The sequence below is a fragment of the Brachyhypopomus gauderio genome, chromosome 5 (genome assembly GCF_052324685.1).
Source record: "Brachyhypopomus gauderio isolate BG-103 chromosome 5, BGAUD_0.2, whole genome shotgun sequence".
Lineage (NCBI taxonomy): Eukaryota > Metazoa > Chordata > Actinopteri > Gymnotiformes > Hypopomidae > Brachyhypopomus > Brachyhypopomus gauderio.
Window position 1 is genome coordinate 4,263,526 of NC_135215.1, and position 25,181 is coordinate 4,288,706.

The 25,181-nt window shown below is 41.3% G+C and overlaps 1 protein-coding gene and 4 long non-coding RNA genes across 6 annotated transcripts; 4 read left to right on the forward strand and 1 right to left on the reverse strand.

Moving 5' to 3' along the window:
* Positions 1–43: 43 nt before the first annotated feature.
* Positions 44–5,967, forward strand: LOC143513778 (uncharacterized). The gene is made up of 4 exons (XR_013130653.1): positions 44–177; positions 5,303–5,380; positions 5,552–5,648; positions 5,772–5,967. It is a non-coding gene; the product is annotated as an uncharacterized LOC143513778 (long non-coding RNA).
* Positions 2,516–4,589, reverse strand: LOC143514158 (uncharacterized). The gene is made up of 2 exons (XR_013130773.1): positions 3,527–4,589; positions 2,516–3,442 (listed from the first exon to the last, which is right to left on the reverse strand). It is a non-coding gene; the product is annotated as an uncharacterized LOC143514158 (long non-coding RNA).
* Positions 5,968–11,110: 5,143 nt separating the features above from the next.
* On the forward strand, positions 11,111–12,121 carry LOC143514159 (cartilage intermediate layer protein 1-like). 2 transcript variants are annotated; one of them, XM_077005034.1, is made up of 5 exons: positions 11,111–11,225; positions 11,406–11,439; positions 11,510–11,539; positions 11,688–11,859; positions 11,979–12,121. In XM_077005034.1, the coding sequence occupies exons 1-5, from the start codon at positions 11,214–11,216 to the stop codon at positions 12,103–12,105; spliced, it is 375 nt and encodes a 124-aa protein (XP_076861149.1). In that variant the 5' UTR covers positions 11,111–11,213; the 3' UTR covers positions 12,106–12,121. The 2 variants fall into 2 exon arrangements, with proteins under 2 accessions (XP_076861149.1, XP_076861150.1); XM_077005035.1 differs by having other exon boundaries at positions 11,136–11,225; positions 11,513–11,539.
* Positions 12,122–16,901: 4,780 nt separating this feature from the next.
* On the forward strand, positions 16,902–17,413 carry LOC143514163 (uncharacterized). Its single transcript, XR_013130776.1, has 3 exons — positions 16,902–16,978; positions 17,059–17,136; positions 17,313–17,413. It is a non-coding gene; the product is annotated as an uncharacterized LOC143514163 (long non-coding RNA).
* Positions 17,414–18,564: 1,151 nt separating this feature from the next.
* LOC143514161 (uncharacterized) lies at positions 18,565–19,438 on the forward strand. The gene is made up of 4 exons (XR_013130774.1): positions 18,565–18,706; positions 18,787–18,864; positions 19,037–19,133; positions 19,247–19,438. It is a non-coding gene; the product is annotated as an uncharacterized LOC143514161 (long non-coding RNA).
* Positions 19,439–25,181: the final 5,743 nt, after the last annotated feature.

Consider the following 25,181-nt stretch of genomic DNA (forward strand, 5'->3'; position numbering starts at 1 on the left):
TTGTTAATGAAGGCCAGGCGAGATGGACACCTGATCACGATTTGTACTCGGCTATTTAATGTCCGATCCAAGCAGCAAAGATGTGGTTCAATACGAGTTTGATATTTTAGTGTGCCGCCGTAATGGGTCTTCAGCGAGTCTTTGTTTTTATGACTCTGATCGCTGTCGTTAGTCTCGGTAAGTTTATCTGCGTGGCTGTTGTATTTGTATTGTTTCTATGGAGCTATTATAGTGTCACCAGAACCTGAACCTGAAATCATTATTACTTGAAAAAACAGTCTGTAAAATCCTCGCAGGTATGCAAAAATTCGAGTTAAAATTCAGGTTCAGGTCGAAATTCAGGTTCGGGTCGCAATTCAGGTTCGGGTCGCAATTCAGGTTCGGGTCAAAATTCAGGTTCGGGTCGTAATTCAGGTTCGGGTCGAAATTCAGGTTCGGGTTGTAATTCAGGTTCAGGTCGAAATTCAGGTTCGGGTTGAAATTCAGGTTCAGGTTGAAATGCGGTTCATCCGGGATACGTAGGATGAGCAAACAAACTCAGAGCTAATCGAACTGCATCTGGCCAATCACAAAACATATCAGAGGTCATTAAGAGGCGCGTCTTTCTGCTAAATTTCCTGTAAGAGTGCGGTCCCTGTTTGGCGTGTAAGTAGCATGTAAGCAGCACGAAAGTGACCACTGTGCCACCCAGAAATGGCACCTTGTGGCAGCTGCCACATAATCGTGGCACTTAGTGTGACCAGTGCTGCGTGACTGTGGTCTCCGTTGTCCAGAAACGCAGCCTGCCTCTGCTGACAGACATCTAAAGACTCTTGGGTGACTCTGCGTATCGGCCACTCGCTTAAAATCATCCCGACGAGCTCCGAATCGCCATTTGTTGAAATGAAGATGGTTCATAACTTTTGTTTAAAAATTATGTTGAGTGAAATACTAGCCGACATCCAGCTAGACAGCTCTATATTACTAGTTCAGAATACTGTTTAGCGATAACGTCGAATTAAGATTATAGGAGGGTACGTGAATCTACAGTGGTAGACCGTTAACGACAGCACTAAATTTAAAGGGTTTATTATTATAGATGTATGGTTATCAGTGAATGTTCCTACACGCCATCAGCGTCATTTAAACCTCTGCGAGCGAATGGCATCGCATTTAGTATTTGTGCAATTTGTAGTATATTTTGTATATGCTTTGTATTGGTTTATATTGTTAGTCTAGATTACGTCTGTTACGACCCCACGATGTCATGGGTCTAGGTTTGGGGTGTGGGGTAGTAGCATGTGCGTAGTGGACAAGATGAAATTAAAGAAGAACGCGAAAACCAGACGGATACGTAAGAAAACGCTTTACTGCAGAGTGGTAATGGGTAGAAGAGCCTTTTCTACGCAGCAAAACACTGAACAGACACGTACGTACAAAAATACACGATTGACCATAAACCAACCAAGGAAAGGAGCAGTAGACGGCACCAAAGAAAAGAAACAAACTAAATATACTACACTAAGTTAACAAAGCAAGACTCACACCTTACTAACATAAATAAAGAAAATATATCTACGACGATAATCTCAAACAAATATACATACACGGTGCCTGCCTCTATACTGGTGTTTCTTATAAAATATCCCTGCATGGGTGTCTATATAATTGTGCACATGCTACTACGTTCTTACTCCATGGTGGCGATTTTTACAACGCTATTCATGACAAAAGCTATCGCACAAACCCTCACCTCTCACATGAGAATCATGAGCTACAGTTTCTCAAAAGTCACACACAACCGTAAAGGCAATAAATGCTCGCGTCGCCTCCCGGCAACTTCCAGCAACTCCGTCATGCAGATTATGAAGCCGAATATCCTCCCCCTCATCCAAATCACGATCTTCGATTGGCCGACATAATCCACCCGTACCGAGGCAATCCACCTGTTAAACCAAAATTAACCGAAAGAGAAAACAACCTCCCCAAAATCCACAGTTCACGTAACACCGCAGCATCAGCCATCAACCACCGAGCGGCTACTGCCACTCATTGTCTACCACTAATCTAAATTCGACATTATCGTTAAAGAGTATGTGTTCTGTATGAGAGTATGTGGTGTGTGCATGGGCAGTGGCGTGCACAGACATTTTGGGGGGCAAGTGCTGGGGGGAAGGGGGGGGGGGGCACTTTTTAGCGCACGTGGAACAATTCATTATAAAAAAATTACAAGCGCATGTTGAATGAAATTTGACTTTTATTAGTAACATTCTCTAAACGTGAGTTTTCAATGGAAAAAGTCACACCGCCAACTGATAAAATCCATATCCAATATTAACTATAGTCATTGTCCTTCAGTTAACTTCTGTTTACCCTCCACTGTCTGCAGGCATTGTTGCATATATTTTGCAATTAGTAAATCAATATAGGCTTACAATTAAGACAGTAAAAAGACCAAAAAGTACGAGAATGAGTTATAGGCTACTGACTGTTGTCATTACACGAATGCAGATGGACATTTTTCACAGGTAATGGGGAACTTCCCGTTTCTTCTTTCACAAACGAATGTGTTAATTTATGTTGCCTAACAAAACGTATACAACAGAAAACGTTCAGCTTAACACATAGATTTGCAAACTCTACCTTAATTATTTGTATGTGGTCGTCCTCACGTTATCTATCACTGATTTGGGCTAGTGCGACTAGTTTATCAGGTGACCATCGGCTAAAAATGCTTAGTAGTTTGGTGCTGTATGAGACATTTTACTGCACAACAAAATGATTTCACGTTGGGCTTAGAGGACAAACGGTACGATTTGACTTGATGTGTATGTGACCTGGCTGGTGGGGACGGGAGAAGAAGTCTATCTGTGAGCGTGTGTGCTGTGCTGAAGACGCTTCCTTCCACTCGCTGAACTGAACTGCTGCTGCAGCGCATCTGGTGTGACAAAGGAATAGAGAGGTCGGGTGTGTGCGAGGTGGTGGCGCATTTCAGGGCATTGTTTTTAATCGCTCAGGTTTTCAAAAGATCATTTCAAACCGACCTCAGTAAAATGATAATAATAAAAAACGAAGTTTCAAAAGGGCACTTTCGTTGATAAAGGGCAGAGTTGGGGTCTAATTGTGCACGCCACTGTGCATGGGTAAGTTTGAGTGTTTTCGTGTTTATCTGTACTCGTTCTCTGGTATGTTCGCTTTAGTCATCCGTGTAGCGGACCACTTGGATTAATCACACAAACAATGCTCGGAGCTTCGACTGGTGTATCTTTATTCTCTCCTTCTTTCGCCACCGACATTTGACACCGTGAAAACTACAAAATGTGGCAAAAAATAAAAAATAAACACAAATGCCCTAGCACCATACCTCATAGATAATGTGTAGAACAGGGTCCAAACTTTAAATGCGTCACTCCTAGCAAACTTGCACATGAACTCAACTTTATGTTATGAGCCGCAGCTCTTACTGAAAACAAAACAACAATCACATCTCCCTTCGTTTTAAATTAAATAAATCACTCTTTTGGATTAATACAATTTTTCTTCCTACCTCCTTCTGCTTCCAAGGGCGCTAAGTTTGAACTTTGTTTTACATTTGACATACAACAACACAAAAAAAACGAAGCCAACTACAGTAAAATATCTTCCACAAGTGTCAACAAGGAATATAACAAGTAATTCGTTTGTTCTTGTGTTTTTTCAAACTCTGGAGCAACGTACATCGAACGCGCACAGAAGAACTCGCGCTGAAGAGCTCGCGCTGAAAGTCTCGTGCCGAAAGTTTAGTTCAGCGATAACAGGAGGTAGCAGAATAATCAAATATTCAATAATAAACAAATAAATAAATATAAGGCTGTCATTTACAATCCGTGTTGTGTCGCTGTAGTGGTTTGTGGTGTCGTCTAGTTTAGTCATGCTTCATCATGATCGTGCTGTCCGTGTGTCTTCTATTATATTAACGTAGTTAATTTAATGTTAAATGTGAAACCCCTTATATAAAATGCTCTTCTCATCAAGTGTCCTCCCACTGATAACACTTCACCCCCACGTCACAACATAAAACAGATTTATTACAGATTGTTCATCAGTGAACGTTCATCACGCCATCAGCGTCATTTAAACCACTGCGAGCGAGTGGCATCGCATTTGTAGGATTCGTGGAAATGAAGATGGTTTATATTTTTTGTTTGTTAAATTATGTTGGGTGAACGATTCGGAGCTGACCGACAGCTCCAAACTACGAGTTCAGGATGCTGTTTAACGATTATGTCGGGAGCCGCTCGGCTGACAATCTAGACTAACAATATAAACCAATACAAAGCGAAATATACTACAAATTGCACAAATACTAAATGCGATGCCATTCGCTCGCAGAGGTTTAAATGACGCTGATGGCCATTCACTGATAACCATACATCTATAATAATAAACCCTTTAAATTTAGTGCTGTCGTTAACGGTCTACCACTGTAGATTCACGTACCCTCCTATAATCTTAATTCGACGTTATCGCTAAACAGTATTCTGAACTAGTAATATAGAGCTGTCTAGCTGGATGTCGGCTAGTATTTCACTCAACATAATTTTTAAACAAAAGTTATGAACCATCTTCATTTCAACAAATGGCGATTCGGAGCTCGTCGGGATGATTTTAAGCGAGTGGCCGATACGCAGAGTCACCCAAGAGTCTTTAGATGTCTGTCAGCAGAGGCAGGCGGCGTTTCTGGACAACGGAGACCACAGTCACGCAGCACTGGTCACACTAAGTGCCACGATTATGTGGCAGCTGCCACAAGGTGCCATTTCTGGGTGGCACAGTGGTCACTTTCGTGCTGCTTACATGCTACTTACACGCCAAACAGGGACCGCACTCTTACAGGAAATTTAGCAGAAAGACGCGCCTCTTAATGACCTCTGATATGTTTTGTGATTGGCCAGATGCAGTTCGATTAGCTCTGAGTTTGTTTGCTCATCCTACGTATCCCGGATGAACCGCATTTCAACCTGAACCTGAATTTCAACCCGAACCTGAATTTCGACCTGAACCTGAATTACAACCCGAACCTGAATTTCGACCCGAACCTGAATTTTGACCCGAACCTGAATTTTGACCCGAACCTGAATTGCGACCCGAACCTGAATTGCGACCCGAACCTGAATTTCGACCTGAACCTGAATTTTAACTCGAATTTTTGCATACCTGCGAGGATTTTACAGACTGTTTTTTCAAGTAATAATGATTTCAGGTTCAGGTTCTGGTGACACTATAATAGCTCCATATGTTTCAGTTATGGGGTTTCTGAGTTTGTCGTCCTCTCGTGTTGCAGCGTTCGGTTCGACGGGAGAGCGAGAACAACGACGTGAAACTGGCCTGCTGCTATCACGAGTGATCAGAGACTACAAAGGTTTGAGTGTTTTCTGTATTGCGCTGTCTCCCAACAGTTACTGGGACACAATCAGGTCTTGGATGCACTGCATTCATGGTTGCTAGTTTAATTTGGTTAGTGTGACGTTTTTTCTGTGGCTTAACCTAAACTTACAGCTATCTGCATTATGGGTGCAATCTCTGTTTATAGATGCTCGTGGTGAACCAGGCCAGCTCAAGAAACTGCTGCTTGTGGAAGGGTCAGGGACTGAGTTGGACCTTGAGCAAGTGAAAGAATGACCTGGAAGGTAGTCTTACTACTTTTACTTTACTACTTGTGCTTTCCCCATTTTGGAGACCTTGCATGGTTCCTGGCCTTCACCTTGTTTAGCTAACTTCCTTTTCATCGACTTCCCCCATGTTCCTCCCAGGCATTAATAAAGCAGATGTATTGGGACCATCTCTATGGGGTTGGGACCTCTGGCATTCTTTGCTGTGCCCTGAACGTCCTGCAGCACTCCAGACCACAACCTTCTGTGTACTTGGATACAGACCTGTGCATGATCAAAGGCTCCAGCAACTTCAAATCTGCTCTGCCTGTGGTTTGTGAATAAATGTTTTTGAGAACTTGCTGCTCAACCTGCCTTCTTTCAAATACAAAGCTAGTCCACTAATGGTTCTGTAAGATGGTCCCTAGCCATTTCCTTATTCTGCTCTGGAGTATAATTTAATGTGGTACTTTAATCTAAAATCTTGTGTAGGTCATAGCCATCAGGGTTCACATGGCAGTGTACATTTATTGAGCCGTCAGCGTTCATAACTGGCACCAGGAAAATGTAATCACGACACATGGGTGATGGGAAGAGTTCTGAAGTTCAGTAAGGAAGACTGCTAGTTGTATACAGAAGAAATGGGCTGTATCTTAAGCATGACTGAACTGTCCAGCTTCTATGGGATCCATCCTCCTCCTTGCATGGGTGCCCCTGCATTAATGGGCTGGTAAACTAGCATGGTGTATGTAGCCATTTATCAAGCCCTCTTATCAGTTCTGTTTCTCATGTTCATGTGAGAAACCCCAAGGCTCATAAACCAGGTTTGTTAAACCTTGTTTTTGCTTTTCATGCATTTTGAAGTGTGTTAAGACTGGGTCTGTGTACCTTCAGTAAGGAAAGGAATATGATGCACAGAACCACGTTCAAAAGTGGTGAAGTGCCTGTTTGCAAAATGGTCCTGTGGAAAGATTTTTCCATTACATTGGTTCTTGTTGACCTAGTAGTCATATTTGCCCATTAGACTAGTGTGAACAATTTCTTGATTTAAACAAATCGGTTTCCTTCATGTCCCAAGTATCTAAAAACCGCTTAATCTGATCCTGAATATTGGATACATTATACACTTGTTACTTGCAAGTACTTGCTTCAGAAATCCAGTTGATGGCACACTAGTATAATGGGCTCTTTGAATTTGCTAGATATTTTGGACATGTAAGTGTAAAACTATAGGCCTAGCATTTTTAGTGTATGGTTAAAGTAAGGTGTACCTCTTGAATAGTTTGGTTTATTGTTGCAGTTTTTCAGTCGATTTGGTATATTTCACGTGATTTACATTGGCATCACAAGTGCATTTCTTAAAGCCGTTGCACAGTACAGAATGCTGTTCATTCTATGGTATATCAAATGAAACATGTTACTCACAAACTTAGTTACACATGACTATGTGGGAGACTGATAAGAAATTGGACTGGCAAATTTGTACAACAATATTGTTTGGCTGAATTGTTTGCACTGCAAGTTGTTTACAAAAACATGTGATTGAAATTCAGAAAAGAGACAACTGAGTAGAAAAACTGCAAAATTAGAAACTTACTCTACACATTCAAAACAACCTGAGCACATACAGCCTCCTCTTTGTTGAGGTGTGAAAATGTAATCTCTGCCACCCCTATGAGCTAGTCTTGATATATGGTATAAAAATGCAAAACAAAAAATGTAATACAGTAACATGTCAGAATTTGTCAATGTGCAGTATTACAGCAAACAGCACATTTCTGAATTATATACATGTTTTCTCTATGAAATGTTTGAATGATTGAAGACACAGTTGTTCTTTCAATATTCGGCTGCACCCAGTGACCAGCTTCAGCCATTGTAAGACCATGACTTGTAAAACGTGGTCCACAATTGTTGCCCTTATTTCACTGTGTTGTCCCCGCCAGCTTTACACCACACAGTCTTATTCCTCCTCTTGGCTGTTCACCCTGTACATAGCCTTGTCTTTCCATTATGAGACTTTGTGATACTGATAATTACAGTAAAGGTTCATGAGACGCACCTCTGATCTATGGTTGAGACCAACTACAGTGTCTGAAGCTTACCTCGAAAGTCATGAATTTGCCTCAGCAGTATCCATTGTAAATGGCCTGACCTACGCATTCAGACGCACTTTTGAGGAGGATTTGTTTTTAACTTTAACTCATCCTTTCACTGCCACAGAACTGTACACATCTGAAGTGCAGCTGGTGTCAGAATGGCTCCTGAGGTCCACCCAGGGGAAACTTAAGGAAGCTTTTGTGACAAACCTCCTCGTGAGGGCTGATGCAGCTATGGCAGACCAATACAGTGCCAATCGGAGCTAAAACTACTGTTGAGCTCAAAAATCATCAAAGACCATTACTGGGGGTAGAGAAGAAATCTCGCCGACGGTTCAGGTTTCCAAGGTTTCTGAAGCTCAGATATCCATTTTATTCTTTAAAACGTCTTCCGTTTATTCCCAGTCATTCAGCTATTTTGAATAATCTTCAACTGTACATTTATACAGTATTGTCCGAATCATATTTTGAATTATTTTAATCACATCGTCTCCTCTTTGTAAAGAAACGGACAAACAAAGAGCGTGTTCACACAGAGGACCAGATGGGAGACAAACATGTTCCATATGGTATGTGTTCTAGTATTTCTATGGTGAATGTTCATTCATGACAGTATTGCGAATAAAGAAATGAGTGGTTCATGGTTTAGTTCTCATTGTTCTTTATGTCCTATTTCAGTTGTGCAGCGTGAAAAATAAAACCTTTATTTCATTACACACAACATCCCTCTTATACCGTCTGTGGCCTTTGACCTTTTCTTCTGCACATCTTTCCTCTTCTGCAGGTTTCCAGTCTCCCAGTGCTGTTCCACCATCCACCTCTGACGGCACCATCCCTAAGCCCAGGAGGAAGTCGTTGTGTACCAGAATGGCAACAGCTTTCGCAAAGATCTGCAAGAAATGATGGAAAATGTCTAATTAGATGATATTGCTGGAATGAGAAAATGTGTTATTCAATTAAAAACAAAAAAAGAAACACACTGCTTCTTTGTAACGCCGAGTGTGTTGTAGAGCGATTAGGATGCGGACGCAGGTGCTGAGATGAGCAAGGTGCAAAAGAAGAAGCGTTAAGACGGTCCAAGGTCATGTCAGTAGTGATGTTACCCTTGAACCTGAAGCTTCGAAGCTTGTGTCATAAAAGCGACACTCACTACTTCGAACCACTGTATCGATGCTTGATTTGTTCTACAATGATCATGTGACCGCTGACGTCTGAAGCTTCGGTTTCGGCACACAACCACGTGACTGCTTCAGGGACTGATTCAAAAGAGCAAATCTTCGCGGGCACTTCGAGGGTCATTCGAGGATTGGTAGAGAGCGTAGCAACAGCGATAGAGAAAGAGAGAGAGAGACAGAGAGAGAGATGCTTTCTCGTAATGCTTTGGCAATATTGTTGTAACTACAGTCATGCCAATAAAGCTTCTTTGAATCTTGAATCTTGAGAGAGAGATTAGCGGGTAGAATGGAACCATTACCAAAAAGGCCGTTCTGAAGTCTGGAAACACTTCGAACTTTTGCCATCAAATAAGGTTATTAAAAAAAATTATAAGAATAAAGACAATTACCTTATTAATAGCAATTAATGACACTTTGTAAGTCTCTTAGATAATAGGCTGTGCACCAATTATGAATTATATTTTACATGTATAAAATCCATCATATTTCTGTGTGTAGTGTTTCATCATAGCAGTCATCAAATCACTAAAACATTTTTAATTGTTTTGGATACTAAGATGTGCACCATTATAAAGTTTTTCTCTTTCATAATATTAAAATCACTGTGTGAATTTTAGGTTGTAAAATAAAAAAAAATGTTCTGTTTCAGGTGAAGTGCCTGGTCTGCTCTCAGCAGTTGGCTTATAACAACAACACCTCATCAATGCTAAGACCATGTTGATAAAAAAAATAAACCAACTTAGGCCCAGCACAGTAGAAAAACAGTAGAGTTATGCACAATCATTACCCATGTTCACAATCATGACCCAAGTTCACAATCATGACCATCCACCATAAAAATAAAATGCCCCACTGAAAAAGCACTGACTACTTCCACATCCATGATCATAAAATTGTTAACAACCTCATACAGCAAACCCACATGAGTGATAAATATAAATAAGTTATCAAAAGGCCTGCTCAAAAGTTTACAGTGATACATTGTGATGAAATGCATTTTATTATTCAGCCATCACTCCTTTTTCTCAGCATTCTGCTCAACCCAGCAGTGAGATTTGGAAAACATGTGCAACAAACAATGTAGTTTTATCAGTTGCCTTTATTGAAACAACAAATGTCAAAATTTTAATGCATTTAAACAGTTTATGCTGTAAAAAAAGAGTTCCCTTGTCTTCAAACCACAAGATACATGAATCACTTCATGGTTTTGGCCACCAGATGCCGGTACTGTGCACTGTGTCATGAAGCTTCGAGTAATGAACCTTTTTTCAACTCATTTCGGAGGAAAGCTTCGGTTTGCCATCACTACATGTCAGAAAATCCAGACAGTGAAACAAACCCAAAACAAACATTTCTTAGACATAAAACATAGACTAAACCAGAATACAGCCACAAACACCAACAACAGGGATGTATAACAAAGACCAGCAACATGAATGACAAAATATGGTGTATAAATACTCTAAAACCAACAAGGAACACATGAGACTAATAACGCATTGCAAATTGACAGGGGAGTGGCGGTGCGAGGCTAGGTGTGACATTAAGGGGCTTGACATCTTGCTCATGAATTCCATGAGTCATAATTTTGTCACTGGTGACTTGTTCAAAAACATATCAATGTACACATGCATGCATATTTGGAAGACAGACTCATTCACATTACATATATAACTCATCTGCAATTAAGCATGCAAACCAAAAAAAAAAAGATTTGATCTGAGCAATATATCAGAATTAAACCATATGTAGTATAATGCAAATATTGCACCAATTTCTTATAAACAGTAACAGACTTAACATTAATCAAAATTACCAGGTGCAAACCACACAAATCTTTCTTTTTTCCCCCATTTTTCTCATTTGTCTAAACTACTCGGTTTTTGAACCTTTAGCCACTCCCTCATTCTAAAAGGGATAAACCATTTATTCAAGATCGTCAGGTATACAGAGTTACCAATATGCAGCATCCTAAATACGTGTCACAATCACTGTTATATTCACATCTATTTATATCTATTTTAATCTCACTGCTAAGTATAGTTTTTTATCCTAACCTTATTTAATGAATGCCCTTCTACAAACAGGTACATTCAGCATGCTCCCCTGATCCCAGCCCCCAAAGGATTCCTCCAGTCCATACAAAAGAGCAGAATGAACCACACCATCATGACAGTTGACTTTGGGTAAGTGTAGGAGTTTTTCTTTATAGTCTAATATGAGTGATGGTTTGTTGTTGTTGATTCTTTGACTTTGGCCTACTGATATCATGTTTTGTTTGTGTAGCTGTGTATTGTGCCAATTGTGTGTGTGGATTTAAACCTGCCACAATGAAGGTGTTGGTGAGTAGGGTTTTTTGCTTATACTGATGCTGATTCTTGAACCTGTATCAGCATTTTTGTTCCACATTGCATTTGCAACAAGCTTTTTGGTTTATTCTTCTTGAGTGATCTTTGCTGGTGTAGAATGTGATCTGTACCTGTTCGGCTATAAAAACAATTTTTTTCTGGGTTTCTATTTAGATTCTCTGTATGATGCTGACCATTCCTAGTGCTGGTAAGTAACATCTCTTTTTTACAGAACTCATTGAAATACTTGCACTGAAATACTTTGCTTTATCTTTCAGCAGCTTTGCTGGACCGCATTGGTGTCAAGGGTAAGCTCCAATCTGATGTCTTGATTTGGGCTACATGTAGCTGGGCAGTCAAGTTGACTTGCATACTATGCAGTTTAAAGCTTTAAATTTAAAAGCTTGATGTGATCCTTGTGTCCTGTATCAGTTCTGCTCATCTTCCTCCATCTAGTGTGTTACACTCAGTGGTTTGACTGTGATGACCCTAGTGGGACTGGAGACTGGGAAACGGTAGAAAACCTTGAGATGAAATACCCGGGAAAGATTTGCAAAAATCCTTTGGCCATCGAGGCTCAAACCCTCTCTGGTGTACCTGCTCAACAGACAGGACAATTGTTTATACAGTGGGTGTACCTTTTTGAAGAAACTGAGTAATTGCCATTGTACAAATGCAAAGCATGTGGAGTAGATTCTAAATGCTGGCAAGGATATAATACCGTGTTTGTGTGTTGTGCTTTTTCAGCCAAGACCTGCTTGTGGGCTTTATTTGCTTGAATTCTCAGCAGAAGAAGGATAGACTCTGTCGCGATTATAAGGTGCGCTTTCGATGCCCATGTCCTTGGCCCTGGTATGAAATCCCTGCAAATTAAATCCCATTATCTCCAATTGAGTTGTCTTGGTTTTTCATCCATTAAGAAAATGGCATGTTTTCTGGGTTTGCTGTGCCCGTCACACAAGGACTCTCCCACCCAAAGTCTTGTTTCACTAACCTAGCACTTGGGAGGGTGTGTTCTCTGCCGTATGGTGTAACACATTTGTGAAATGTAAACTCTTGAAACCCAGTGGTCTGCAGCACAGCTGGTACCCACTCTGCTTACTTTAGATGTATGAGCAAACTTGCCTACCAACAGGAGTTGCTACTGAATTGAAGATGGGGAGGGTTTGTCAAAAAGGCCTTTCCGCAAAGGATGCTAAAGAGAAACTGTGTACATTCAAGTCCGTTGATGCTTGAATATGTTCATGTAGATGTTGAGATTGTGCTATCAAGATTTGTGCATCTAAATCATACCCTCAAGATTAGTGATGACACAAAAGAGCTAGATACTACCCTGCTCAAATTACACTTAAATCAGCACAGAATAAGTCAAACTTCAGGGATAAAATCCGAAGCATGAGCGTTCCATATCTGCTCTGACAGGGACAACTGCTTCAGCCTTTCCAGAGCAACACAACTGGTGGCCACAGATGACTACTCCACAGTGCTGTGGTTTCTCTTCACTGTTGGTATCGTGAGGCAGTACCTCCTACAGGTTTTCCAGGTCCTCTAGGGTGGTTCATCCACACGTGCTGTCTCAAGGGGGTTTGCTCGTCTCCCAGCACAATCTTGAGGAGAAATATCAGGATACAGGCCATTACGTGAGTGCTGGAGAAGGAAATGACCCTGAAAGCAGGAGCATTGCCAGGGCCCTACCAAACATCCTCCAGTGGACGTTGGACAAATTCCATACAGAATTTATGGGTCTGTTCTGGATTCTGTGAGGTCGGGATCGCTGTAAAAAGCACTCCTGTAACAGGCATCCCAAGTTGCAAAAGTTGATTTCAGGGAGGTTACCCCCCCCCCCCCCCCTCCCGGAGGTTAAGTTGTTGGGCGAGGGGAGTGGCGGCGAATGTAAGTTGTTGAGCGGAAAACAGGCCAATCAGAACCCCCTCTCTCTCCTTCCCACTCGCGATTAGAGAAAAAAAAGTCTGTCGCCTGTGTGTGCGTTTGTGTGGGGCACTCATTCTGAATTCCGGGAGATTATATGTGACTCTTGGGTATCAGGGAGACACTACCGAAATGCGGGAGACTCCCGCAGCTACCGGGGGACTTGGGATGTCTGCTGTAACGTGTACAAAATGTTCAGTTCTTCTTTGCATTAGAAAGTTACTATCTTCCAGTCATAAATTGGGATACTTATGACGACAGGGCAGGCTAATAACCCGGAAGTACTCCTCACCTTTAATGTTTCACCAGCAAGCTACAGACAAAATAATGACCATTCATAAAGACCAGAGGTGGAAAGAGTATGGAAAAATTGTAATTGAGTAAAAGTATCTTTACTTTGCCTAAAATCTACTCAGTAAAAGTAAAATTACCCATCTCAAAATTTACTCGAGTAAAAGTACAAAATTACTTCATTTAAAATGTAATTTGAGTTAAAGTTACTTAGTTACTTTCAGTTATTTAATGCATGGATGAATCATGAACCAAATTCAGCACAAGTTGTTTTAATCGATTTCAAAGTGTATTTAAGTGCACACCCATACTTGCAAAATCAGCTGGGCTCAGGAACATACTTCCTCACAGTACAAGGATAGTCACAACCTTTACCATAAAGTGCAAACAATTTTCAGTCCTATCGTCCAACGGACAACACCATGATGAGAATAAAGAAGTTTAAATTACAAAGTATTCAAAAAACAAAATGCACACAAAATTAAGTGCCCACAAGATACCACAAATCTAACTAAAATGCAACAGGATTCCACTACTCACAATAAAATGCCCACAGGATCCCACATAAAAAAAAAATGCTCATAGGATCCCACAATTTAAAAGTAAGTGCTCACAGGATCCAACTATTCAAAATACAGTGCACACCGGATCCCACTATTCACAATAAAATGCACACAGGATGCCACAGAACCTGATAGATAGAAGATAAATTTTTTAAAAAGTGCACCAGATTACGACCTGATTATGAGACAATGGACAGGGCGCGCGCAAGGCAAGGCCACGCAATTGGGCTTCAGTTCTGGGACTCTGGGAAGTTTAAATTTCCGCCCGCATTTAATTTTTCACCATCAATATTTTTTACTCAGTAACGTGAGGGCGTTCAAATGTAGTGAAGTAAAACTACTTAGGTCAAAATTTACTCAAGTAAAAGTGAAAATTACATATTTCAAAAACTACTCAGAAACTTACAAATTACTCATAAAAAGTACTCAAGTACAGTAATGTGAGTAAATGTAATTAGTTACTTTCCACCTCTGATAAAGACAGACCTATTTTGTTAAAGCTCAAGTCAAGAACGACTGAATTTATTTAAATTTGTCATTATGTACATTATTTCCAAGGGACAACTCTGTGATAAGCAATAAATAATTATTTCCAAACATGGAATAAAACTTAATTCACATCTTTTGAAGGCCATGGTATTTCCGTGTGAACACATTTCCATCACCAGCAGTGGTCAGTATAGCTGTCATTTTAATATGTTAATTTTCAAAGACTGACCAAAATATAATCAACTAGTGTCATGACTGGTTCAATTTCGTTACAATATTTAATATTACATGCCACTAGGAAAGCATATGATCTCCTCTAATAGCAAATGGCATCATTATATACTAAGCCAGGCTCAAAGTAATCAGAGCAAAATGAAGACATAAAGCCATGATGTCAAGATGCAAGTTCATATTGACATAGTACATGTGGTTTACTGTCTGTGACGCCCAGACAGTACACTCTGACATTTAGTTCACTCCCTTACCTGTGTGTCTGCTCCTCAGTTAGAACCTCTCTCTCTCTCTCTCTCTCTCTCTCTCTCTCTCTCTCTCTCTCTCTCTCTCTGTGTGTGTCTCCCTATACTTTTCCAATACTCATAGATCCAGTCTTCTGTGCCTCCTGTCCTGATAAGGAGAACACCAATCCTACATATGTTTTATTATTCTTACCCAATTGTGTTAAGACATATCTTCGTTCGGTATTTAACTACATGTATTACTATTAAACTTTGGAACTCTTTCCTGACACCCGTGTGTTATCAATCTGTTCTCCAGGGCCCGGCTATGGAACTCTGAGGGCTGTACAAATTATGAACCCTGATGGTTTTGGTCTATGTCTGAGATGACTCCAAAAGAAATAATCTTAACAATTTTGGGGCTCGCCTCTGGGATCTTTCTAGCTAAGCTGCACGTGGTCACTAAATTGGTTGAAGGTGTAGTGAATAGACTCATGGACCAATGTCTCAGAATGCTCCAAGGTTCCTCTCAAGGTTTCTTCCTAATGCTCTTGGGGAGTTTTTCCTTGCCACTGTCACCGTTGGCTTGCTCACTGGGGGCTTGGACTTGAACACTTGTAAAGCTGCTTTGTGACAACAACTGTTGTAAAAAGCGCTATATAAATAAATTTTTATTGATTTAACAAACCATTAGAACAGCTCTGATATCCATCTTTGTGTGAGATTCTCCCCAAGCGTAACAGGGAAAGAAAGGGAAAATCTGTGGATGAGTCTTTTTTCTTGTGAAAACACAGTTTGTAACTTCCATTGATGAGAAATCTTGCTAACTTCACATAAATGCACATGAAGTCTCTGTTAAAGTCCATTTCACAAATTCTAGTTCAATACCCACAATGGGGAGCAGAATGTTTCATGAACTGAATCAATCAAGTATAACCTAATATCAGTGTTGCGAATAACGGCGTTAGGTAACAGCGTCATTTTGTCAGTAACGGGATAATATAATGAATTACTTTTCCTGTCGTTACAACGCCGTTGACGTTACTGGTCATTAAAAGTGGTGCGTTACTATATATTGATATACTAACAGTAATGCGAGCGGACCGCTGCCCAGGCTAGTGAGGAGTAACAGATCTCGATAGGTCACAGTTCTCGGTGTAACACCTGTTGAACTTAACAGATTAACTTAAGCGATTGGCTAAGGCAGCGTTATGGTAGCCAATCAGAGCCAGTGTTGTTACATGCGTGCCGAAGCACACCAGTGACACATGACACAAACAGAGAAGAGGCAGAAATGGCGAGTCAGGAGCAAGTCGAAGAAAAATTTGCATTTTCAAGGTGGCGATATTAACATTATTTAAGAAAATACTTGAAGTTCCTGAATGTCTACCAGACTGGGTATTTGATTTATGTAATTAAGAATAAAGGTTTTATTGTTAAGCTTACTTCTGTTGTGAACAAACCAGTTGTCTCAGGTTGAGAGAATTTTATTTGATAGATGTAAATGCACTTTATATAGTGTAACTGTTTACTTTTTTTTTTTTTTTTACAAAGATTTGGGATTTAAAAGGATTTTATCCTGCACTGGTCTGTTGATGTGCAATAAATATCAAAAGTTAGACACCTTTCTGATCTACTTATTTCAACTGACTGTGAAAACTGCTTTTTCAAAAAATCCTTATTCATTGGCATAGGCCTATAGCTTTTTTTTACTGTAATGCAAATAGTTACTTTCCCTGGTTACAAGTTACTTTTATTATAGAGTAATTCAGTTACTAACACAGTTACTTTTTTGAACAAGTAGTGAGTAACTATAACTAATTACTTTTTTAAAGTAACGTTCCCAACACTGCCTAATACACAAGTGTAATGTAAAACAAGTTCTGCGGTCACAATTCTCCTTGCACAATTCTCCAATTGAAAATGTGTTTCAATACGAGTTTGATATTTTAGTGTGTATCCGTAATGGGTCTTCAGCGAGTCTTCATTTTTATGACTCTGATCGCTGTCGTTAGTCTCGGTAAGTTTATCTGTGTGGCTGTTGTATTTGTATTGTTTCAGTTATGGGGTTTCTGAGTTTGTCGTCCTCTCGTGTTGCAGCGTTCAGTTCGATGGGAGAGCGAGAACAACGACGTGAAACTGGCCTGCTGCTATCACGAGTGATCAGAGACTACAAAGGTTTGAGTGTTGTCTGTATTGCGCTGTCTCCCAACAGTTACTGGGACACAACTATCAGGTCTTGGATGCACTGTATTCATGGCTGCTAGTTTAATTTGGTTAGTGTGGCGTTTTTTTCCTGTGGCTTGACCTAAACTTACAGCTATCTGCATTATGGGTGCAATGTCTGTTTATAGATGCTCGTGGTGAACCAGTCCAGCTCAAGAAACTGCTGCTTGTGGAAGGGTCGGGGATTGGTCCAAATCCTGAGCCAGTGAAAGAATGACCTGGAAGGTAAAGTCTTACTACTGTTGTGCTTTCCCCATTCTGGAGACCTTTCATGGTTCCTGGCCTTCACCTTGTTTAGCTAACTTCCTTTTCACCGACTTCCCCCATGTTCCTCCCAGGCAGATGATGTGGGACCATCTCTATGGGGTTGGGACCTCTGGCATTCTTTGCTGTGCCATGAACATCCTGCAGCACTCCAGACCACAACCTTCTGTGTACTTTGATACAGACCTGTGCATGATCAAAGGCTCCAGCCTACAAGCACTGTCATATCTAATAGCAAAGATGGAACCTGCCAGAAAAAGAGGACGTTCTGAAGTTTGGGATCACTGAGCTTATGCCACCTAATAAGGTTGAGAACTGTTTAATAAGCTTTAGTATATTTAACCGGTAACAATCCCTACATTTATTTTACATTTAAAATACTGCAGGAATACTGTTTTAGTTCAGGTGAAGTGTCTAGTATGCTCACAGCAGTTGGCTTACAACAACAATACATCATCAGTGCTAAGACATTTTTGGGCAAAACATGAAACCATACATCCTCAAAGCCACATTGTCATGTAGGTATGAAGAGCCTATATTGTTTTACATTAACATATTCAAGCTTTATTCATACATTTTTTTGTTAATGCTGTTAACACTAATACATTTAAATGTGTAAGTTTTCCAATCGGTATTCATGTGCATAGGAAATGTTATACATTTTTATGAATAGTATATTAGATACAAAATGAGTCACATTAATTCTTAGGAACAAGACAAATTATTGACAAGGCATTGCTAAATATGATTTTGAAAGACTCACAGCCCTTTAGTATTGTTGACGACGCAGAATTTAGGGAATTTGTAAGAAGTTTATATCCTGCTTACAACATCCCATCTCAAAAGTCTTTAAACGCTAAAAATGAATTAATAAAAGACGCAGCTTTCTCTGTCCACCAGGCTTCATGAAGTGAACCTATTTTCAGTACAATTGGATAGAAAGCTTAGAATTCCCATCACTAGACCTAACGATATCTACGCATCGTCCTCTTGCTAGACCGCGTTTATTCGTCACTTCAAACGAGCTCATAACAAACTGCGCTGATTAACAGTTTAGTTCCCAAAGATAAATGAACGGTAATTGTTAATGAAGGCCAGGCGAGATGGACACCTGATCACGATTTGTACTCGGCTATTTAATGTCCGATCCAAGCAGCAAAGATGTGTTTCAATACGAGTTTGATATTTTAGTGTGTAGTCGTAATGGGTCTTCAGCGAGTCTTCATTTTTATGACTCTGATCGCTGTCGTTAGTCTCGGTAAGTTTATCTGTGTGGCTGTTGTATTTGTATTGTTTCCGTTATGGGGTTTCTGAGTTTGTCGTCCTCTCGTGTTGCAGCGTTCGGTTCGACGAGAGAGCGAGAACAACGACGTGAAACTGGCCTGCTGCTATCGCGAGTGATCAGAGACTACAAAGGTTTGAGTGTTGTCTGTATTGCGCTGTCTCCCAACAGTTACTGGGACACAACTATCAGGTCTTGGATGCACTGTATTTATGGCTGCTAGTTTAATTTGGTTAGTGTGGTGTTTTTTGTGGCTTGACCTAAACTTACAGCTACCTGCATTATGGGTGCAATGTCTGTTTATAGATGCTCGTGGTGAACCAGGCCAGCTCAAGAAACTGCTGCTTGTGGAAGGGTCAGGGATTGGTCCAAATCCTGAGCCAATGAAAGAATGACCTGCAAGGTAAAGTTTTACTACTGTTGTGCTTTCCCCATCCTGGAGAACTTTCGTGGTTCCTGGCCTTCACCTTGTTTAGCTAACTTCCTTTTCATCGACTTCCCCCGTGTTCCTCCCAGGCATTAATAAAGCAGATGTAGTGGGACAATATCTATGGGGTTGGGACCTCTGGCTTTGCTGTGCCCTGAACGTCCTGCAGCACTCCAGACCACAACCTTCTGTGTACTTGAATACAGACCTGTGCATGATCAAAGGCTCCAGCAACTTCAAATCTGCTCTGCCTGTGGTTTGTGAATAAATGTTTTTGAGAACTTGCTGCTCACCTTGCCTTCTTTCAAAGACAAAGCTAGTCCACTAATGGTTCTGTAAGATGGTCCCTAGCTACTTCCTTATTCTGCTCTGGAGTAGAATTCAAGGTGGATTTTGAAATGATCTCTAGATGTGAACCCTGCTAACCATGATGCATGCCAATGTTAATTTGTTGAGCCCTCAGTCTATGTACCATAATGTACCAAATCCGTGCACCTTATTTTAACCACGTACTAATAACTAGTGAGGTCACCCTTGTCGGTGAAGCTTCGAAGCATGTCTAAAAAAAAAAAAACATAATCAATGCCTCGAACCACCAAGTCAGAGCTTTACTCATTCTGAAGCGATCATCCTAGATCCAATCCTAGATCCACAAGTATTAGTGTGACTGGCAACCATGGGTATGTCCCTGAGTCTTGTCTCCTGGCTGTCCTTTCCTCCTCCGGTGTTTGAGTCCCAATCAAGCACAGCTGCCTCCAGGTGTTTTCGTTCAGCAGCCATACTTTCCAAGTCTTCATGTTTAATTTTGCTCCTTTTTTAAGCACTGTTTTCAGCTGGTCTTTAAATCTCCTCCTGTAATCCAGCAAGGCGCTGGCCATACAATACCCTGCACGGTTGCCGGGTGTAAGGCATCCTTATGTGCCCTAGCCACCGTAATTGGTGCTGAGTGATTGTAGTCTCAATGCTACTGCAGCCTGTTCTCCTCTGTATCTCAATGTGTGGCACTCGTTCACACCAAGTGATTCCTAGGATTCGCTGAAGGCAGCAGATGTGAGTGTTCCAGGGTTTTAATGTGGCAGCTGTAACTGTGCGTTCACACCGAGAGCGACACGTCGACCGGAAGTCATTCATTTTCAATGAGTGAGCGACACCCAGCGACACGAATTGAGCGATTCGAGCGACGCGAACAAGTTGAGCTTGGCTCAACTTTATGCAAATGAGCAGTGACGCGGGGCGGCGACTACCAATCAAAGTATGTTTGCACCCTCCTCCGAAACCGCACCTCTGACTTTGGTTCCTACTGATTATTTGTTCCGATTGCAAAATGGAGGAGAGGTTAATAGTGGCTGTCTCTGGATGTCCCGCACTTTAAGATGTGTCCCTGTTTATTTACAGTACAAAATGTTTATTTTTGGAGGGAATACTGTTCATTTATTAAAAAACATCTGCAATAAATTAGCGTATACCCTATTATTGGTTATGATTTTTTAAATTCCTGTTTGATCTTCAGGTCTGGGGTAAAAAGTAAAAAAAAATACATAAACATTTTAGGTTTATATACTATGTGTTTTATACACACACTATGTTTTATACACGCACTCATTTATAATCGTGTGTCCTGTAATCAATAGATTAAAATAAATACTGCGTCCTGCTTTAAAAACGTGATTTGCATATCTGTCACGTGCTGCATGCCGGCGTGATGTTGGACACGCCCCCACGCGACGTGATGCTGGCGACTCGGCGACGGAGAGCGATTTTATCGCTTTCGGTGTGAACGCACAGTAAGTGACCCAGGCCTCACGGCTGTAGAGGAGGGTGGAAATGCAGACTGCTTGGTAGATGGATATTTTTGTGCTCAGGTGAAGATTCTTGTTCAGGAAAACCCAGCGACAAAGTCTCCCAAAAGAAGCTGATGCTTGGCTGACTCTATTCTGGACTTCATTGTCTGGTGATTGTCATCAGACAGAACACTCCCAAGGTATCTGAAAGATGAGACACTGGCAATGGTTCTCCTGCAGCAGTAAATGTGGGTGGGATTTTGTCACTCCACTGGCAGACTATCTCTGTCTTTATGGTGTTAGTCAGTCCCATCCTGCTGTACGCCCTGACTGCTGGATTGAGGACAGATTGGAGATCTTGTGGAGTGTTAGACACGAGAGCACAGTCATCAGCGTACTGTAGCTCCAGTATCCTCACTCTGTACATCTTGGTGGTTGCTTGCAGTCTCCTGATGTTAGAAGTTGCCATCTAGCCTGTATGCAACTGTTACTCCACTCTTGTCTTCAATCTCCTTATGGAGGAGCTTAGTGACACATGAAGATGTTACATAATACTGGTGCCAATACACACCCCTGCCTTACCCCAGTACGCACAGTGAAGAAATCTGACACTTGGCCTCCTATAGTTACCCTGGCCCTCATTTCATCAACTGTCGCAGGATCTTTACAAACTTGGTAGGACATCCAAACTGGAGGAGAATGCCCCACAAGAGTTCTCTCTGCATGGTGTCAAAGGCTTTGGAGAGGTCAACAAAAGCCATAAACAGGTCTTGATGATGATCCCTGCACTTTCCTTGGAGTTGTACGGCTGTGAAGATTATGTCGACGGTGCTCCTGTTCTTTCTAAATCCACGCTGTGATTCAGGTAGCATTGACTGCGATGTTGGTAATTACCCTCTGGAGCATCACTTTGGCTAATACCTTCCCTGCAACAGTAAGGAGTGATATGCCCCTATGGTTGCCACAGATGGCCCTATCACCCTTGTTTTATATATGGTGACAATTCTAGCATCTCTCCATTGCTGTGGGACATTTTCATTTGTCCAGACCTTGGTGATAAATCTATGTAATGTTCTTATACATAAATAACCGTCGACATAAAGTCCTCTGCACTTCCCGTCGAGCCTTCTGCCACTGCTGTCTAGCAGTGCTGGATGAGGGATTTTTCACTACTCAAAAATGGTTCTAGCTCCCTTAGTTTACCAGCCAGGGAGCAATGAAACTCATTTCTTGATGTGATGTCTTTGAGACGGTCACAGTTTAAGCGCCTTCCATTGGAACCCCGTTTTTGCATGGGGGGTGCACCTTCATAAGGACCTTGGTCATGATCAGACAATGGTCTGTCCAGCATTCCGCACCTCTCATGGCACCAGTTATGAGAAAATCCCTAATGTCACAGCGTTTCATAATGACATAATCAAGTAAGTGCCAGTGTTTGGAACGTGGGTGCACCCATGATGTTTTATACTTTGTCTTTTGCTGGAAGATGATGTTGGTTATTGTCAGGTCATGCTCAGAGCAGAGGGTAAGTAGCCTCATGCCATTTGAATTGATCTGACCAATCCCATGTCTCCCAAGCACTCCTTTCCATATGTCGGCATTTTGTCCCACGTGCGCATTAAAGTCCCCAAGAAGTAGGATCTTGTCAGTCTTGGGGATCTGACGGAGAGCCTCATCCAATGATTGATAAAAGGAGTCCTTTGCCTCAATATCTGATAGCATAGTAGGTGCAGTAAGAATTGTAGCAAAGCGGTTCTTCACCAGGGGAATACGAAGGGTCATCAATCTTTCACTAATGCCCACAGGAGCTTCAGTGAGTCTTGGCAGTAGCATATTCTTAATGGCCAACCCCACACCATGCAGATGATTTTGCCCACCTGTTTGGTAACCTTTCCAGTAAAAGGTGTAGCCCATGCCCTCTTCTGTAAGAGAGATCAAGGAGCCTGGTATCACTCAGAGCAGCAATATCAGTGTTATAGCAACCTAACTCAGCCGCAATCAGGTTCTTATATTCTTATATTCCATGTTGCCAGCTTAAAGTTAAAAGACTTATTTTTCCAGGTTTGACCGCAGATATGGAATAACACGACAGGTGCGGTAGCCTCCAGGTATAAGTTAAGTGGGCATATTTTAGACCAACCACCTTTTCCAGGCCCGCCTCACACTGAGGTGAGCAGTGCGGTCCCTAAATAGGGCTGCTCAGTCACACAGGGGTCTGCCGAGAAGAGCTGCCACTCAGCCCCAGCTGTTAGCTACCAATACCCTATGACGCTGACATGTAGGCCTCTGACTAGGAGCTCCCAGCCAATTCAAACCTGCCCCCGTCGCCAGACACCCCATCGCTGTCAGACTTCAACCAGATGTGGATCGGTAATATCACCATTGGTCAGAGGTGGATACCTGCGCCAGGAGATTTTTAAGTGCTGTAGGGGCTGCGCTATCCCCATTTGCACTATCTTCACCATGATGAGGTAAGCCTGGTGGCAAGGGTGGGCCCAAGATGACCAGTCCTCCATTCAGGTTGCAGGAGGCTGCCGGATCCTGTTTCTGTTCAGGTCCGTCTATTGCGCGCCACCAGCGCCTTACTTTTCTGTCAGGGTGTGCTCCCTTAGTCCTTGACTGAAAAAAAGGCTACCCACAAGGCAGTGGGGCTATTTGCCCATAGTTGGGCAAATGGACACCTACGAACACGCATACAAGCACCATCATATCAAATGGCAAGGATGGAACCTGCCAGAAAAAGAGGGCGTTCTGAAATTTGGGATCACTGAGCTTATGCCATCTAATAAGGTTGAGAACTGTTTAAACCAATAACAATCCCTACATTTATTTTACATTTAAAATACTGCTGGAATACTGTAATTCAGGTGAAGTGTCTAGTATGCTCACAGCAGTTTGCTTACAACAATACGTCATCAATGCTAAGACATTTTTGGGCAAAACTTGACCCCATACATCCTAGAAGCCAGGCAACATTGTCATGTAGATATGACCAGCCTATATTGTTTTATATTTAAAATTCAACCTTTATAATTTTATTTGTTAATGCTGTTACTAACACTAATACATTAAATGTGTAAGTTTACCATTCGGTATTCATGTGCATAGGAAATGTTTTTTTATGAATAGTATCATTAGATACAAAATGTGTCACATTAATTCTCAGGAACAAGACAACAAATGATTGACAAGGCATTGATGCAGGATTTAGGGAATTTGTAAGAATTTTATATCCTACTTAGAACATCCCATCTCAAAAGTCTTTAAAGGTGTGGTGGAATCTAAGTATAAAGAGCAAAAAGAAAAGGCCAAAGAAGTGCAGAAATCAACAGTTGTGAGCCTTACATCTGACACGTGGACAGATTGTCTACACAGGTTCACATGCCCACGTGAACCTAAAGCAATTACAAACAAAGGATGAAACATCATTAAAACTTTGTTGCAACCTCCAAAAACTGTTAACAGAAAGGCTTTTGTCCTATGAGACAATGAGCATTACGACCCTCGCCACTCTCTTAGATCCACACTATAAAACTGGGATTCTGTAGCCACTCTAATGTACAGGCTGCAGTAAAAACAGATCACAGCAGAATGTGCAACACTGATAAAACATCTAGAAGCACAAAACACTAGCAGCAGCCATCAACAGACAGAAGCAGCAGGAACCTCATCTGGACCAGCATCATCCTCAGGTACACTTAAGATTTGTGTGATTATTTCATTTCCAATCTAATGAGAAGTAAAAGTTAATATGCTTTACAAAACCCCTTAACCTGTTTTTTTTTTTTACCATCGTGTATGTTTTTTTTTTTCAGCTGAGGGTCTGTGGGATTTATTGGACAGCCACATCGAACAAACAAGGCTAGACAGAAATGCCACTGCAGATGCTACTGCTGAGGTTCAAAGATACCTGACTGACCGAATTGTTCCACGATAAGACTGTTTATCCCCACCTCTATCAGCTTGTATGGGAATTTCTATGTACACCAGCCTCCTCAGTGCCATGTGAGTGTTTTCAAAGGCTGGAGAAATTGTGAATAAAAAAAGGAATCAACTAAGCCCCAGCACAGTGGAACAAATCCTCTTTTAAAATAAAAACTAAAAACACAGATGCTAATGTCCACAATCACTAATATCACTAATAATTCAAACGTGTTCTTCCAGAAGCACTTTTGTTATATTTACATCAATACACATTCACATGATATACGTATACATATGTAAGGACATTCATACAGAAGCC